Here is a 19,019-nt window from a genome sequence, read left to right as displayed (position 1 = left end):
ATTCAGCCATGAAACTCAATCAGGGTGTTTGGACCCATTGCTCTTCCTCTTAGCCTCCCCTAAATTGTGAGGGTCAAATGGGAGGACAGCATACACTTCCCTGAGCTCTTGCAGAACGGGTTGAGAAAGAATTTAACAGATGAATGATTGTTCCAAATCACACTCTCTCCTCATAAAGGCAATTGACATTCACACAGCAAAACAATTAATCAAAATACAATTGAGAGATTGAATCTATCGAATGCAGGGATGCACCAAACAAAATTATGTGATTGAATAATACCTCCCTTGTCCTTAGAATAGAAAAAATTGTTCAGTTTTGATAAACAAATAATTAGCTCATGTATAGTTTTAATGATGTGTGTCAGATTAATCCAGAAATACTCTGGGGTAAATTATTTGCAGACTGCAAAATTTCAGCATAAAAATAGTACTGCTCCATTTTACAAATAAATAGCAATAGCTGGAAGAATTCTTGGAAGATGCTGAGTAGATCCATGGATGTTTCAAATTTCAGACTTTGTCTTGAGCTTAAGATGCTTTCCCCAGCAATATTAAAAGTCTAGCAGTAGTTTCTAAATCAAACCACAGAATCAACAATATCCTTTAAAATCACAATGGATCCATTCTGAAGTTGTTCAGATTTACTCTCCGCCTCCTTGCCAAAAACTCTTCTGCACAGAATTGTATTCAATTATTTAGTACAAATATTTGCTCTGGGGCTTCTCTGTGTGGGTGTGGGGAGGGAAGAGGCAGGATTCCTTGCATTATTCACAGAGCTTGCTCTTATTTTCTCACAGCTTACTGCTTGGGCTCTGTCTGTTGGCATTAAGGCTATGTGAGCAGGGCATGAAGAACATTGTGCTGCATTAGAATTCGATGGAGGTGGAGCCCAGGAGGGTGGGGTCTGCTATGTACCATCCAGGCACTTCTTCTACACAGGCACTTTTTTCACATGGAGCCTGAGTAGGAATGGGAACCTTTTAATTCTGCAAATTAGGTTCTTCCCTCCATCTGGAGAACTCTTCCCTTTGGCTAGCATGAATACTTATGCAAGGTTTGTTAACCACTGCAATGAAATCGGGTTCCACAGGAACAAAAGAGGAGAGAGGTAGCCTGGCTGTACTGGGAAAATTTTTAAAATTTAAATAAAGTCTGTGGGAGGCTTTTACAAAGCTTTTTACAAGACAGAGGAAAGGCTTGTGAGGCAACTTCACTAGGTGTCACAAGCACTACCTCCAGTACTAGCTGAGCCCTCTTTCTTGTATCCAAATACATACAATGGTTGCACTGGTTGGGAGGAAGCACCATTTACTGTTTAACGGGGTGCTTGCTGGGCCAATCCTGTACAGCTCTCCTGGCTATATCTAAAAAGGTCCTCTAAGGCAGTGGTCCCCAACCCCCAGTCTGAAGACCGGTACTGGTCTTCGGACCAATACCGGTCCATGGTTCAGTTGGTACCGGGCCGCAGCTCCTCCTCGTCCTTCTCCCCGGCTGCTGCCTCGGGGGCTGCCCTGCCACTCTGCCGCCAGCTCACCATTGGTGCTCTCCAGTGGCCGCCATGGCTGGGGCTCCCCCTTGGCGTGGCACTGTGCAGCTGCTGCTGGTAGAGCCCCTCAGCGGGCGGGGGGAAGTCAGGGTGAGAAAACAAATGGAGCAGGGCTCAGGCGGTGGCAGTGACGTTCCTCGGCAAAAGACCACGCCCCCGGGCCTCAGTAAAATTGTCAAGCGTTGACCAGTCCCCGGTGATAAAAAGGTTGGGGACCACTGCTCTAAGGCAAACATCTGCCCAGCAAAAATTCCAGTCCATGAAAAGTTTGCATCAAAACTACTTTCTACTAGTGATCATGGGGGAAAGACCACTGTACACTGCAACAAAAAAAAACTGAAGGAGACCTTAGAACGGAACTTCTGTTGCTTTCCTTCAGCAGAAATAGCTTTAAGGATGTAGGAAGTAAAACTATAAAAGAGCATGCTTCTAATCTTCAACCCAGAGGTAGCATGTGCAACAGTTGGAATAATGTAACCTCACGGCAGCATTCAATGTGGTAGATCACGAGCTTCTTGTTCACCGTCTTGCTGATGCCGGTATACGTGGGACAGGCCTGTTCTTGAGGGTCACAGACAGAGGGTTGCAATGGGAAAGAGCTACTCACACCCTTGCCAGTTCCCTTGTGGAGTACTGCACAGCACAGTTCTCGATTTAACAAGCCCAGCTAGTTCAGATGACACCCAGCTCTAGTTCCTAATCAATGGCCAGTGGGCACTCCCCCAGAAACATTCACCAGGTGCTTGGAAGCCATGATGGTCTGGCTTAAGCAGAGCTGTCTGAAACTCATCCCCTCCAAGACAGAGATCCTGTGTCTGGGTAGGAAAGGACAGGAAGCACAATTGCCCAGCCTAAGCGGCATGCAGCTTATGGCTGTGCAATACGCTAGGAATTCAGCCATGATCTTCAGCACCTGCTTGTCAATGGAAGCACAAGTCACCAAAGTAGCTCAGCTGGCATTTTATCATCTTTGCTAGGCAAAGCTACTAGTGCCCTACCTGGCCCCCAAACCTTTAGCCAGAGTGACCCATTCGACAGTCTCCTCCAGACTGGATTTTTGTAATGTGCTCTACAAAAGGTCTTCCCTTTAAGCTGATCTGGAAACTGCACCTGGTCCAGAATGCCATAGCACAACTCCTCACTCGTACACCATGAAGGTGCCACATCCAGCCTGCTCTGAAGAAGCTGCACTGGCTCCCGGCTGAATTCTGTCAGGGCCCAGCGTATCTGAGGGACTGCTTGGCTGACTATACCCTCCCAAGGACACTGAAGTCATCCAGTTCCAACAGACTGGTGATTCCTGGCCCAAGAGAAGTACTTCTGGCCTCAACCAGCATTTTTAGTCCAGGCCTCGACCTGGTGGAATGAGCTCCTGGAAGAGCAAAGGGCTCTGATGGAGCTGGGACAATTCCACAGGGCCTGCAAGATGGAGCTCTTCTGCCAAGCATTTGGTTGGAGGCAATGAATATCAAGTTAAACATCGACTGGGCTCCCTCCCCATGGACAATCCCCTGAAACTGAAACGAAAAAGTAAACATTCTTGAATATACCAACTGGCTGATAAACTAGTGCAACTGATTTGAACTTTTAATGGTTTTTAAAGTTTTAATAATATAGTACATTAAATTAAATTATCACTAAATTGTATTTTATTGTATGTTTTCATGATTAATTGATTTTATTAATTTATTATTATTATTATTTATTTTATTTGTATGACTGCCACTCTCGGAAACCGGCTCGCGGTTCACAATATTTAAATACACATACAGTATGTTAAAACCCATTAAAACGGTGGTCCCCAACTACCGGTGCCTCCGCAGGGCCGTGCCAGGCAGCGCATGCGCAGCTGGGCGATCACCCTCCCTGCCACCGCCGGTCCACAGCCTGAAGAAGATTGCGGACCACTGCATTAAAATTCCCCATTAAAACCCCACTAGGCCACTGCTCCTAGCCAGCTAGCTCAAGGCAGCCTACAACATTCAATAAAATAATTTCAATCAAACAGCAAATAATAAAACTATAAACAACCCAGTGAAAAAACCCTCCTCCCTTCCTCCATCCTGCAGCCCCCACCCCTCCCCAAACATACAACCATCTGCTGTACATTCAGGGAATGATGTTGATCAGGAAAGGTTTAAGGATTTGTGAGGCCCGCAGCACCAGGGCCAGTTTAAGGATTTGCGGCCTCCAGCAGAATACAATTTTGATGGGAGCAGCCGGACTGGGAGCAGAGGGACCCCCCCATAGTGGAAAAGGATATTACTCTGAGCATCCTTAAAGAGGAAAGGAGGGGAGAGGTTGTGGCCCAGATCCATGGTGGGAAGGCAATTTGTGGGGCTCCTGGAAGCATGGGACCTATAGCACATGCTACATGGATAAACTAGCCCTGATGCTGATATTGGAGCACCGGAGGAGGGGCTGAGATATTCCTCAGCCTGGCTTCAACTAAATGCCTGGCGGAAAGTTTTGTCTTACAGGTCAGCTGCATCAGGGCTCTCAGCTCTTCTGGGAGCTCATTGGCCCTGGCCCTGGTTGAGGCCAGGCACACTTCATATCTCCAACCTATTCATACCCAGAGAGTGCTGGAAGCCACCCTGGAAGGGGTTGGGTATAAATCGAATAATACAATTTTTAAAAATGGTTAGAATGTTGGATTCCTAAGTCTAGGTTCAAACTTCTATGCCACCCAGAATGTTTCTGCCATAGGGTGACCTTGGGCCAGTTGTTCTTTCTCTTTCAACCTAAACCATTTCACAGGGTCACTGTGAGCCTCTAACTCTGATTGGACGAACTGATGACTCAGAATGTTCAACTGCTCCAGGAGCAAAGCAGATTGCAGTCCAGCTTCTGTGTGGGAAGAGGAAATTGTCACTTTAGGTTGGGATTCACACAGAGGCAGACTGAAGCCTATGAAGAGGTCTCTGGAGGAAGGGGAACTAAGAGCCAGAGGAGAAGCAGAGAAAAGGGTAGGTGGAAAAATGAACTTAGAAAAGAAATAGAAAATAAAACTGAGGCAAGAAAGAAGATTCTGAAGAAAGTTCATAGCACTTGAATGTTAGGAAGGACCTGTGCATTATGTGCTCAGTAAATTTATTCTTTTAATTTATTTATTATATTTATATACCGCCCTCCCCGGTATATAAACTGAGGGGCAGTTGATCAAGAGACAGGTGTGTAAATAAATTTTGGCTGGAAACAATTGGAAGGGGAGAAGTATCAGAAAAGGGAGGTATTTTTCTCCACTCCCAATCACTTTCAACAAAGAGCAGGCAGGGAAAGGGTTAAGCACACACATCATTGCACACACAAGTCATTACATATACAGAACAGCTCCAGTCAAATTTCTTGAAGTTTCTGTATATATAAAACGTGCCACTAGGCCCAAAGTTGCTAAAGGGTGTGGAACAAAACAGACTGAAAAGCTGGACCCTCAGGAAACAACAGAGGCTGAGGGTGTGGAGTTGAAGGAAGCAGGTGCCAGGGGAAGAGCAGGACTGAGGGCTATGCAATATTGACAAGAAGGGCAAGGGAAACAGTGCGGATGAGGACTGGTGAGCAACAAGGCTAGATCCTGGGGAAAATCCTATCTGTTGTAGCTTCTACAATCGCTGAAGCACTGTGATTTATAACTCAAAAAAGCAACAGGAGTCAAGAACAGGGGCATTTACAACTATTATTTTACTGCAAAATAGGATTGCCTCACCAGGAAGGGGGAAAATGGAAGGTTTGTCTTTCTTCCGAAGAACAGCAGCAACAGGACAATATTGGAGACTGACTTAGGAGAACTGGCTAGGCATTGGGGTCAATTAATTGAGTGGGTGCGATATTAATTTGGGATAATTATTGGAAAGGGAATTGATTTGGGGGGTGATCTGGGCAGCAAGTAAATTGCTTTACTGTCTGTGAAATGGGTGTTGTGTAGCAGCAGCAGCAGCAAGTGTAAGCTTAAAGGGGTTGTGTTTGCATATATGAATGTGCCCATGAAACTCCTTTACACCGAGTGGGCCCATGGGTCTAAAGTGTGTTTTCTGAGGGACTGCTACTCTTGACCTACCACCAGCCCCTCCCAGCAATAGCAGCCTGGCAGGCTGGGTGGAAACGACAGGGCTCTGCCATGACCTGAAGGCTCCTAGGAGAGTTTCCCTTAACTGTGTGCTGCTGTGACTGTTTGGGTGCCTGGCACATGTTGGCCCATCGAGTGTGCCATGTCTGTGTCGTGTTTTGGGTCTGTCTCAGTACACAGATCTCCACAGCCATATGGTCTCCGTTTCTTGCCATGACGTCCCTGTCCTGCGGGGTTTGGATACTGGCATGAGGTGACCCCCTTTCTGAGCCAAAAACCGAGCGCTTCTGCCTGAGGGAAGCCTCCGTCGCTGCCACCCATGTGACTCTCTGCCTGCACACAGTTCCCCATGCTGTGCACATACCCGTGACTCAGGCAGCTCCATAGAGACAGGCTGGACGACCCCGCCGAGCGCTTCGGCGTCCTGCCTGCCTGCCTGCCCGCCTGCCCGGGAGGCTTCCCTTCTCGCCTTTCTCTCGGCTCGGGAGAGGCGTTCTTCGGCGGGCGCTCGGCTGCCTGCCTTCCCGCAGCGGTGCCCCAGGGCCGAGCCGAGCCGGGCCGGCTGCTGCTGCTGCTGCTCGCCGGTGCTTTGGTGGGGGAAGGAGGTGGAGCTTGCCGGGCTCCGTCTGTGGGCTCCAGCGGGGCGCAGCGAGCCTGGGGAAGGGGCGGACGCGCGAGGCGGCGGGGCTCGTCTTCCAACGACAACGCCGCGGCCGGCGGGAGGGGGCTCCCCTCAGAGAAGCGCTTAGCGGCGAGGCGGGCGGGCGGGCGAGCGTGCCCGGGCGGCGGGGTGGCGAGCTGGACTCGGGGGCAGCTGGGACGCCCCCCGGGCGGCGCCTGGAGACTTGTTGAGAGGCGAGAGGCGCTTCCCCCATGGAGGAGGACGTTATGGACAAAGTGGAGGACATGGCGTCGGTGAGGGACTTCGACCCGCTCATGGGCACCATCCCCGCCACCAAAGTGGAGCTCACCGTCTCCTGCAGGTAAGGCCGGCCCGGCAGCGCGGGAGCAAGTTTCGCGGCGTGCAGGCGGCGGCGATTGCAGCCGGGGAATGGGGGCGGCGGGGGGGGGGGGCTGCTCGCTCAAAGTTTCAGCCTTGCAACGCGTGCGGCTGGGATTGGAGCTGGCTGGGAAGCGCCGGGGCGAAGGCCGGGGTCCACGGCGGGGAAAGCACGTCGCTCGGCCGTCGGTCACCCCTTTAGGAACAGCTGGGCAGGCGGCGCGGTGTGGACTGATCCGCATCTGGATGCCTCCCCTCTCTTCGCTGGCTGATGAAAGCAGGGCTGGTCGGTTGCACCTGGGGAGGGGGTGTGCCCTGGGGAGTCAGGTGGTGGGGCGCCCTAGATCAGGGAGCACACACGGCGAAGATGCGTGTATGGGGGTGGGGGTGGTATCTCCCATGAATCCCTTGGACACAGAGTTTTGGTACGGCAAAGACGGGTGATTAGACCAATGACCCCCTCATAGTCCTCAGGGGTTCTATTTCTGCTCATCCCAGATCTCAGGCTTTGCAGGGTCGCTGTTAATAAGGAGAACCATTAGCTGTGAGTCACCCGGTACAATAGGTAGAGCCATATCTTTCTGAGCCCACGGACTTTGATGGACTTAGAAGGGTGGCACTCTTCTTCTTTGAGAGAGTGCCCTGTTAATGGATCCACTTTTATAGGTGCAGCACTGTGCTCTAAGGAAGATGGTTACACGCTGTTGTGGCTGCAAAAGTTGATCCAGTGAAGAGCATCCCTCTGCTGACAAACCATGAGAGAAATTCATTTCTAACTTCTTCATACATATATGGAGTAAAATGACTTGTCTGCCCTATAAGGGAAAGTGTTTTATTATGAAGAATTTGTGTGGTTTTACCATGCTGCATGCTTACTGCTATGATCCATGCACATTGTAACCATTATTGGTGAACTGGCACGGTTGGAAGGATGCTGAAGGTGTTCCATACGCAAGATTAGAATAATAGAACCAAAAAGTTGGAAGATGCCTCCAGGGTCATCTAGTCCAACCTCCTGCAGAATGCAGGAAATTCACGACTACCCACTGTGGCCCCAGTTTCATGCCCAGATGATGCCCCCCCCCAGCCCAGAATCCCTGGCCAGTATGGCCTGGAGGAAATTCGCCTCCCAACCCTAAAGTGGCGATCGGCATTTGCCTGGGCATACAAGAAAGGGCCACAAAAGCCAAGCATGGGCACAATCCCTTCTGCCCATCCACATACAATCTGCCTAAATTCACAGAATCCCTTCTTCTGTTGTTTCTTAACTACCAAATATACAAGAGTGATAATGGTTGCGATCTTGAAGACACTTTCTGGGAGTAAGTCCTGTTGACTAGTATGAGACTGACTTCTAAGTGGACCTTCTTAGGATTTCTCCCTTTAAGCATGCCTTCCATTATTAATGGTTTGATATGACAGTCACATCCTTGTAGCCCATATTCATTAATTGGAAAAACCTGCCAACGCCAGCCTCTATACTCTGTAGACCAATAATAAAGTCTGAAATTCCTCATCCCCTGTAGAATGAATACTCAAGATCACTTCTTGTAAGTCAGCTCCCTTGAATTTACAAAGGGATAAGCAATTAGAACATGAAATGGGGGACATTACTTAAGTTATTGCAGTACAACTGACAGAGAACAATAATATAATAATAATACTACAATGCATTCCACATCCTAGTATACATGTAGTGTGTACCATAACAGACCAAGTCCTTTTCCTTGACTGCTCCGGCATAACAGCATCTGTTTAATTCAGACCGTCATTTTATCAGAATATTTTTCTCTGAAATCATTTGGCGGACTAAAACAAACTTCTACACTATGATGAACCTTTTTGCACATGGTTAAAATGAAATGCAACTAGTGAGCAAGTTTGCCCATGTTAAGCCATTCCTTCTGCCCCAGCAATAGGAACAGAATTCCAAAGGGCAAAAGCAAGTGATGAAATGTAGAATGTTGATCAGCCAGCTCTTTTATCTTTCTAAATGACTTGTCAGGCTTTTAGCTTTCCCATTATCACTAGGTGGAAAGAGGGACTTCAGAAGCAGATTCTCCTGTGAAAAGCATGTTATTCCTTCATTTTGTAAAAGAAAGCTAAAGCATTAATTTTCTAGGAGCTGCATAATCCTTCTGAAAACTTCTGCTTCTCTCCTCAGAAGGCAGCAAGCCCAGTTTCAGGGCAGAAGCTCTTAGCTCAGGGTGTCTGTCTGTTGGTGATGCTGAGATATTAACATACAGCTTTAAGGACATGGAAATCCTACTATAAGTAGGTATTTATTGTAATTTTATAAAATTGGATTGTATGTTTTTAACTCTGTGTATCCCACCCTGCAAGAGCCTCTTGTGGCGCAGAGTGGTAAGGCAGCAGACATGCAGTCTGAAGCTTTGCCCATGAGGCTAGGAGTTCAATCCCGGCAGCCGGCTCAAGGTTGACTCAGCCTTCCATCCTTCCGAGGTCGGTAAAGTGAGCACCCAGCTTGCTGCTGTGGGGTAAACGGTAATGACTGGGGAAGGCACTGGCAAACCACCCCGTATTGAGTCTGCCATGAAAACACTAGAGGGCATCACCCCAAGGGTCAGACATGACCCCGTGCTTGCACAGGGGATACCTTTACCTTTATCCCACCCTGAGCCTCTAGGAAAGGATGGGCTAAATTACGAAAATTAATAAGAAAATGCCTCCTTTTCACTTGAAGCATTGTGTTTGAATTTTACTGAGGAGAAAGATCTTTGTCTGTCTGTCTGTCTATCTATCTGCAGCAGCAATAGGACAAGGGATGAGGGGGAGAGAATGGACAAAGGCCCCTTATTGGGATCTGAACAAGACTGCTTCATGCCCTTCACCTGTGGAGGTTTTTTGTTTTAAATTGGCCTCCCTCCTCCCATTTGCGTTATGTATGAGTGGGAGGTTGCCTATAAAAACAAATCTCTGAGGGCTAATAGCAGCTGGACATTTATATGCAGGAATTGGCGCAGCTATATTGTTTTGTATAAAGTTAAAAGGACTGAGACTTGAGAACGCAAAAAATTGATTAGGAATGATCTCTTGCATAGACATGGGGTGCTTTGGCACATGCTAAATGATGTACTTTCCACCCACTTCAGCAACTGTTTGCAAGTAAACTTTGCCATTTCACACAGCAAAGTCCAGCTGCAAAGTGCATTGGAAGTATGTTATTTAACCAGTATGAAAGCACCCATAGAACTTGATCCTTCCTCATTACAATGATCTGGTTTCCATTTGCCCCTGTATCTGACTAGGGTAGGCAGGTGCAAACCTATCCCATTTTGTGCCTGGGGAAAGTGGATGGGCAGGGCTTGGTGATGCAGGTGCGGGGTCTCCTCAGAGAAACACCCACCCACAAACTACCCCCCCCCATGCTTGACATCCCACTGAGTGGTGGTGGCAGAGGGGTTAGCTACCTTGGACCATTGGGAAGGTGGGACAGAGGAGTGACAGCCATCAGGGCAGCCGTGCACCAGAAGGAAGGCTGCAGTGGTTTGTGAAGCATGACTGCTGGGTGTTGATCCATCCACTGTGAGCGACGGCCATGCCCAGCCTTGGGTCCATGGTGTCAGGGAGCCAGGATGGCCACGGCTGGCACACATACAGCTGAGCCAGTGACACACTGGGGCAGGTGTCACTGGGCATAGGACAGTTATTGATTGATTGATTGATTGATTGATTGATTGATTGGTGTCCAGCCCCTCCTGATATTGCCAGCTCAGGGCTGCTGACAACATGACTCTAAAAGCATACACAATAAATTTATAGACATTTATAAAATTTAAAATAATCCAAAACAGCCAATCAGCTATACGGGCAGGCTAAAACAAAGAGACCTTGCTTTTTGGTTTTTTCAGGGGAGGTATATAGGGAGCTCAACAATGTTTAGTTAAGTTTCTAGATGTTCATCCAGCCAAAGAGCTCTGGTGGAAGAGCTCTGGAAGAGCCAGTTCCGTTAGGGCACTCAGCTCTTCTGGGAGCTCATTCCAGCACACAGGGGCCAGGGCAGAAAAGGCCCTGGCCCTCATTGATACCAGACATACTTCTTTTGGGTCCGGGAATTGCTAATTTATTTTTATTTGATGATCTTAAGGTCCTTTGAGGGACCTTTGGGGCAGCTTCCATAGCCTACGGGGCCTTGATGGGGCCAGTGTGCTCCCATCAAATGTGGTACCCAGGACATAAACCCTGGTCACCATACCCTAAATATGCCATTGAGGGTCAGAGTGAAGAATCACTTGCTTCCTGTGTGCAGCATTCCTGACCAACCTGCCAGAAGGAGAGACAGCAAGCAGCACCTTTGGCTCACCCCCTGCAGCCGTGTGCTGTTCATACCACAGGGAGTAAAGAGCATCATGGCTAGCCTTGTACATCTGTCTCCCTCAGTGTAAGCAAAGCATTCATTACGTTTGCCTGTCACCTCTGCAGGTATGTAGCAAGGCCTGTCATAACTGAAGAAAAGTAATATGACTAGTTTTTGCGTTTATCAAGTCCCCTTCCAGTCAGCCAAACTGTTGGTGTGTGATCCAGCTGATACAAGCATAGCTTTGCTCCTGCCCAGTGGACATGGCTTACAGGAAGTTGGAAAGTCATCTCAAACCACTCAGAAGTAGTGGGAAAGCGTGCACCGAAATGCCATTTGGGACAATGCTGGATAATCTTTTTGTTGTGTACAAGTCTACAGATTGACTCCCTCCTCTCACTGGTCCTTCTGTTGCCTGGGCAAATGAAAGCCAATAGCAAGGCACCAGATTAATGGTCAGATTGGAAGGTTTTCCAACAACTCATATCAGAAACAATTATGACTGGAACATTACCTAAAAGAATGTGTATGGTTTGTCCTGGATCTTGATTCTGTATTTTACAAGCACACTTTAAAGCTCATGCCTTGAATAAATCTTTGTTGGTCTTAAAGGTGCCACTGGACTCTGATTTTGCTTTATTGTGCTGCTTCAGACCAACATGGCTACCCACTTGAAAGAATACATCTCTGTTATCTTTAATCCAAAACCCAAGAGTGTCCAGTTTGTGACTAAAGGGTTTTGTACTCTTGCTAAGGAGCCCATCTTTTTGTTGCAAAGTTATTTAAATTATTAATGTTTCCAACATGTGATGATGAGGTGGAATATACCACTACCACTGCAATGAGCAAATTTTGTTTGTTGATGTTGAAACCCCACCTTAAGGAAAGAGACTGGCAAAATATAGTCTTTCATGAGCAAGTACTCTTCCTCCAATATCGCCAGTTTGGTGTAGCGGTTAGGAGTGCCGGGTTCGATTCTGCGCCCCCCCCCCCCACATGCAACCAGCTGGGTGACCTTGGGCTCACCACAGCACTGATAAAACTGTTCTGACCGGGCAGTGATATCAGAGCTCTCTCAGCCTCACCCACCCCACAGGGTGTCTGTTGTGGGGAGAGGAATGGGAAGGTGACTGTAAGCCGCTTTGAGCCTCCTTCGGGTAGGGAAAAGCGGCATATAAGAACCAACTCTTCTTCTTCTTCTTCTTCTTCTTCTTCTTCTTCTTCTTCTTCTTCTTCTTCTTCTTCTTCTTCTTCTTCTTCTTCTTCTTCTAATGCTCTTGGCTTCAGAAGCTGTGTAGTGGTTACAGCAGCTTGAAGAGGAACATGCCTGCAAACTGATTATTATTGTTGTTGTTGTTGTTATTAAAAGGAGACATCCAAACCAGCAGCTCTCATCAGAGGAACAAGGAGGTCGGCATCCCCTAGCTTCTCTTCTCCCCAACTCAATGGGCTGTTGTTCAGATTACAATCCCTTCCATGATAGTTGACGATGGCTTCATAAGATCCCCCACATTCTGATGGATGTTTTAACCACAGGAACTTCTTCGGGATGTTTAACTGAAAATTCTTTTGAATTAAGTTCATCCCATTGGCTCTGATCTGACCCTCTGGGGCAACAGGAAACAGCATCTCTCTTGAAGGGATCTGCGGATAGATTCTTGGAGATGATTCCAGGTTCTGGAAGAAGCTCTTTCTCGTAGATTCCTTGTTGATTAATATTGGCAGGGATGTCATAATGAAATTAGAACTAAACTGCATCACCTACAGCCCTCGACTACAAAATCAGAGTGGGACTTGGCATGCAGCACTCTTTCAGACATCCTTGCTCTGCTTTCTCAGAAAGTGTCTCCCCACCCCTGCACAAGGCAACAATAAGGTTCCTTCCAGCTGGAACCCAAGTATACAACTCACTGACCTGTGCTTTGTGCTTGTGTCACATCCACGAATGCTCAGCTAAGGAACAGCCTCTTGAGTTATTTATGGATCTGGTTGCTGCCTTCATACATTCATTATATATCGGCCTTGTTAGGGCATCCTTTGTGACAAGGCTAATAGAGGTGAAAATGAAAGTGGGCTTGTAAAGAGCCACTTACCTGGGCAGCTACGATAAGAGTTACTTCCAGGTGATGCAGCAGGGAAGCTTTATTCTGGCTTTTTTTCTCCCCTAGCAGTTATATGGGTAGATATTGGGTATATTTTAAAATACAGAGCAGAACGTTTTGGGGACTTGCCTAAAAGAATGAATTGAAGATCTATATTTATTTAAAGTTTCTGATTTGAAAATATTTGCAATTTGTTTGCAGAAAGGCATTTGGAGAAGACTGAACATTTACTGTAACTTGTTGAAATGATAGCTTTCCAACAGTAGATTTATGTACCATTTTTAAAAAATGGTTTAATGTCTATGTCTGACGTGTTGAGCTCCATAAACACCAGTATAGAAACAAAAAAAGTGTCAGATCATGATTAGATCCAAGCCAGTGTCTTGATGAGAGAGTTTGAGTAATAGCGTCTAAACTGAATTCATTTCTCTCATCATAAGTATTTCAAAGAACTCGATTTGTAGATAAGGCTTTGGAAGTTTGAATTAGTTTCAGGGAGATGTGAAGAGGCTAGATCTGAAGTAGAATGAAATGTACGACTTGTAGCATGAAGTTCATTGTGTTGTGCTTCCTAGGGAAAAGGGCTCCGCTTCTGAATCAGTTTGCTTTTCATTTGGTCCATACAAATAAGTTTCCTAATGGCACATTGAAAATGCACATGCAAGGCATGAGGAGGACCACCCTACTCCACTGATTCTTCTACTGGAATTGCAACACATACGTCCTCCATGGAAGTAATATCCAGTGATGGGATCCTAATTAGAGATGTGCTTAAATGGTCCCAGAGTTGCACCTGTGTGGATTCTGAGTTGTACACATAAGATGTGCAGCGATAACACATTTCATTCTTCCCACCCGCTCTATTGCCCACGCACCACCACAGGGTAGCTCTATAAAAGCTGCTTTTCAAACCAAGGAACCGACATTGACAGAGACTCATCCTTTTTTTCGCAGTATTGCCTTAAAGAAATAGATCTTCTGGCAGATGCAATTTACACTCGTATCAGCCACCCCCCCCCCATTGTATGTATCAATGTATGCAGTCATTCTATTGCAAACATCTTTGATCACATAACTTTTATAACCATAATAATGGAACTGCAGCTGCTTTTCTATGGCCCTTTGCATTAAACATGTTGATGTGGATTAAGGCTACGTCAGTGCTTAAAAGCACTTTTGCCAAATCAGTTGTATCTATTTGAGGCTGCAATGATTAGACGCACATCTCCCCTCCAACTTTCTTCTGGTTGTGGTGTGCATAACATCAGGAAGAACAAAATAAGCAATGGCTTGTTGTCCAAGGCTCATATTTTGCAGATAGGTCAGTGATGTAGAAGTTCCTTCATCTTAGTCTCTTTTTGCTGACAAGATTCCTGATTTGGAAGTGATGAAAACTCAGAGCATGAGGGGCTGACTTGCCTAGCTCTGGAAGTATATGTGTGTTTCTGTGAGCTGCAGCAGCCTGGCCTCCTATTGGTCTGTAGCTGAGAGTTCTAGGTGCAAGCTTGAAATGCCTGCACTTTTTCTGCGCTGGGAATTTGCCCCAACCCACTTCTCATTCGGTGGCAGGACAAATTCCCAGTTCCATATGACACTGTAGCCATCAGGAAGGGAAGAATCAGGCTGTCCTGGCCTGGCTCCTCCCCACCCATGGCTGTGACTACAGTGTCCCAAAAGGGACAAAAAATGCTGTGCAGCACAGCGGAGCCACCTGGGGAATTTTTTGTTTGTTTGCAGAATGTGGTACAGGGTTTTCACGCAATACCACTGTCAAACACATTCTTCAACCAAACCACAAAAATCCCCCACCAACCCCCCCCCCCATGGCGGAATCTCGACACCCTGGCTGCCTGGTCTGGAGGCTCAAATCTGGGGTGGGCTGAGTGAAGCGGGGGAAATGCTTCCCCGTCTGGAACTGGGAAGAGGCAGGGCAACCTGCCCTGGCTCAAACACCTGGCGGCAGCCCAGCACAATGCTGCTAGTGCAGAATGGGTCCTGGCATTTCACCTACAGCCTTTAATGAAGGAGAATGTCCAGGGGTGACCAGGAAGTGGTTCTCCTTCCAGACTTTTGTACTCCAACAGCACTGTCTCCTACTGAGCAGCTGTCCAAGTGGAGACTGGCTGCCTATCAGCCACACAACACCTAGCAAGAGAGAAGGTGTTCATTGACTCTCTTCACCATGGCTTTCACAGATCTTCTTGTGCCTGTTTTTGAGAGCCAGTTTGATGTAGTGGTTAAGAGTGGCGACTTTTAGTCTGGAGATCCGGCTTTGATTCCCCATTCCTCCACATGTAGCCAAGTGGGTGACAGTCGCAGTTCTCTCAGCCCCACCTACCTCACGGGGTATCTGTCATGGGGAGAAGAAAGGAAGGGGATTGTAAGCTGCTTTAAGTCTACTTCAGGCAGCAAAAAGCAGGATACCAAAAACAGCTCTTCTTTCTGGGTGTACTAATGAGTGCTCTTGTGTGAGAAAAGCCCATAAAGACAATGACAAATGGACAAGCAGGAAAAAAACCCATGGAGGCCAAAGGGCTTAAAAGTGTTAACAGACATTTTAACTCAAGAATCATAGGACATCTTATTTAAAAAAAAATGTTTTAATAAGCCTGAGTACAGGTATGATCACCTGTTCAACAACATAGCTCCCTTTTCCTTAATGGGCATGTAGAAGAGAGAAGTCCAGCCATTGTGGCATGGAAATGCCCCCTACACCTGGGGGCCTACACATGCACTGTGCCAGTGATTTATGGGCTTTCCCCCATGCTGAGGCTTCAGCTAACAGGTCGCCTTTGTCCAGGAGCTTCATCTATTCTCTCTCAATTATTTTTTTCTACCATTTTGCCCAACAAGGACATCAGATGCTGTTAAAAAAGATTGGTGGTGTATTGTTTGCCTCCCAGGTCTTTGCTACAAGATTGATGCTGTGAGGTTTTACAAAGCTAGAATGAGCAGTTCAACAATTCCATATCTCAGTTCTTTCAGGACTCCTAGGTGAATATTGTCTGGGACAGGTGTCTTATTACTATTTAACCTATCAATTTGTTCTGCAACCTCTTCTACTGACACTTCAATTTTTTCAGATTGGGTTTTTCAGATTTATCATCTGAAGGGAATGATTCAGGTGTGAGTATCTTCTTAGTAACCTTTTTTTTCTGATGGTAGATTCAAAGGATTCATTCAGCTCTCAGCCATCTGTGAATGTACTTTGTGCAGTTCAGTGGCTCGGTGTTTCTCTAGTGTGCTCTGTGCTTCCAATGTATCATCTTAAATAATTTTATTTTTTCATACCTTATGGGCAGAGGTTTCTCACAATTCTGGTATTAGAGGAGTACTAGTTGATTTACCAATTTTAGAATCTTTGGTTATCCATAATCCAGAGTTCTTGATAGACAGTTTTTCAGCTTCCCCACCTTTTCTCTCGCAATAATTTGAATTCATTCAGCAACATGAATAAATTAATCATATAACCATGATTTCATTCCAAAGATATCACACTGTCAATGAAATCTTAAGTAGTGCTATACCCTTTTAAATCCATTGACTTCAGTGAATACAGAAAGGTGTGAATCTTTTTGTTTTGGGTTTTTTTTTTTTGTTATCAAGTTGCAGCTGACTTAATGGTGACCAAGGAGGGTTTTCAAAGCAAGAAACTTCAGAAGTGATTTAGAAAAAAATCCGGCATGGGACACAATATGAACCCAGGTCACAGCTTTGGTAAAGATTTTCTAAAAGAAACCTCTTTCCACATATTGTTCCCCCAATGGAAAGTGCCCCCACCCTCTTTGTCTCCCTATAACCCTACCCCCCCCCCTGGAAGCTGAAAAAAGCTTGGCTGTGTATGGATTCCAATAGCAATAATAATTTACTCTTCCTTTTCCCAATGCCGCGGCTGCATGCACCCCTCTCTCTGGTGGCTGCTTGGTGGTCAACAGTGTAATTGTAAGCACAGCCACTTCTTCCTAAGCCCATCAAAGTAAATGGCCGTCAAAGGTAATATTGGCACTTGGGATGGCACTTTGGACCGCATGTTAGGGTCCCAGATGCCCAGAACAACAAATTGTTTGCCTCAGTCTTATCAGATGCAAGTTGGTGATGTAGCCACATGATAAAACTCTGCTATTCTTGGATTTGCCCTTAGAGTTGAGTTAATCCTAAGGAGAGGCAATACTGTACCAGAGTGTTGGGGGTGGCATGAGGGCCCTAAATTAGAATCCCTGCTCAGCTGTGAAACTTCTGAGGTGGCATTGGACAAGTCACTTTTTCCTCAAGCACTCTGGGACTACCTGAGCAAAGGCTCCCTTTCCAGGTCATTGCCAAATCCAGTGAGACTAAGCCAATGTCCAGCTCCTTTGGGCATTCATCTGGCAATGTGTAGATTATTACCAACAGGGACCAGAAAGGCAGAGGAAGGGTACCAATTCTGTGAGTTCCTTGATGGCTACTGGTTTGTTCCACAGACTATATTGTGAACTGAGCAGTGCTGAAGCAGCCAACAATCTTAGCTCTGCCCATTGATTCCCTTGTTTTCAGCCACTTGCTCCATAACATCACTCAAGGATTATTTTCCTTTCAGTAACAGGAACTATATTATGAAGAGAGTCTTGAACAGAGTTCTCCTGTGGTGTTTTTACTTAAGGTGCTGAAGGGCCTGTCAGAACCCCACGTGCTCTGGGGAGGGGCATATTCTGAAAGACAAGCAGTTCATAGGGGACACAAGCCAGGCCTGTTGGGCCTCATGGTCATATTCATATATGGAAAAAAACTTGGTACTCTACTATGGACTGCAGGGAGAGAGCACTACTGATGGGTCAAGCAGTGCTTCAAGGAAGCTGTGTCAGCCATGACAAATTTCCTTACTGCCCCTGTGGGGCCTGATTTAAAGTATTTTGTCTCCCCAAGCAAGGTATAGTATTACAAGAAAAAATATAGTCCAATAGCTCCTTTAAGACCAACAAAGATTTATTCAAGGCGTGAGTTTTCCCCTGCATGCACTCTTCCTCAGGTTAAATTAACAACCATCATAACATTTGCAACCCACTGCTGCCGCCTCCGCATGGAACCCCGAGGTGCTCGAGCCCTGCAGACACCCCCCTCCCCACCCTTTAATAAAATTCAAATCCTGAGGTTTTGTGACCCCCCCCCCCAGTTGTTTCTAAGCACAATGTGGGTTCATATAAAATAATCCAGTTTCCTGTGGTGTAATTTTCTTTTTAATCTCCTAAACATTAAACATACAATATTTATTAATTTATTGCAAGAGGGCATAGCTCTGGAGTGGGATGCATTTTGAATGCTTGGCACAATGGCTGTCCTTATTGTTTTTAAAATGTTCAGTGGCACCTCAAGGGCTGACATGCTTATTGTAGCACAGATAATTTCTGAATAAATAATTGCTGATTAGAATTTAGATTAAATAGATCTAACTGTGTTAAGCAGACATCTTACAGCTGCCATGTGCGGACGTTGGGTGTATCTGGTTCTATCAAGCTTTGCCAGTTACAAAATACACATCTTCATTTCACGGCCTTTTATCCTCATTGTTCACTGTTTTCTAGTCTGTATCCTCATATATGGTTGGCTAGATCTGCTCACTGAGGATTTTCTTGCATCTGATGAAGTAGGCTGCAGACGAAGTTGATGTTATAGTAAATGCTAGTTTTTAAGGTGATACAAGGCTAGAATGAACTAACATAGCTACCCTTCTGAAATTTGTTTCTGGAATCAGTTACCAAATTTGTTCCAATGCCTCATTCAGGAGTTTGTTTTTGACCCTAGGGCTGAGTCCTGGAAGAAGGGGGAAATGCCCATGAGCACGTATTGAGTGAATTTGGCTCAGCACTGAATAGCTGCTCCCTCTTCTCACCCCAGACTTCAGGATGCAGGAGAAAGTTCCCTCTGGGCACAGATGAGAAAGAATTTCCAGATATAAAAACTGAGCCCACAATCCTTTCCCTTCAGCTTTCCCCTCATCTTCCCATTGC

General features: G+C 46.3%; 1 protein-coding gene across 3 annotated transcripts in view; it reads left to right on the top strand.

The window, feature by feature from the left end:
• Positions 1–5,834: 5,834 nt before the first annotated feature.
• Positions 5,835–19,019, top strand: part of LOC143835862 (copine-5-like) — a 169,681-nt gene continuing 156,496 nt past the window's right edge. The window contains exon 1 of one of the 3 annotated variants that reach the window (XM_077334234.1): positions 5,835–6,598. In XM_077334234.1, the coding sequence (XP_077190349.1) occupies positions 6,489–6,598 (110 nt within the window). In that variant the 5' untranslated portion in view covers positions 5,835–6,488. The remainder of the gene's footprint in view (positions 6,599–19,019) is intronic. The other 2 variants (XR_013230366.1, XM_077334233.1) reach the window with 2 other exon arrangements.

Source organism: Paroedura picta, chromosome 4 (genome assembly GCF_049243985.1).
Source record: "Paroedura picta isolate Pp20150507F chromosome 4, Ppicta_v3.0, whole genome shotgun sequence".
In the NCBI taxonomy this organism is placed as follows: domain Eukaryota; kingdom Metazoa; phylum Chordata; class Lepidosauria; order Squamata; family Gekkonidae; genus Paroedura; species Paroedura picta.
Note: the sequence above shows the minus strand (reverse complement) of the source record. Positions and strands in the feature narration are given on the sequence as shown.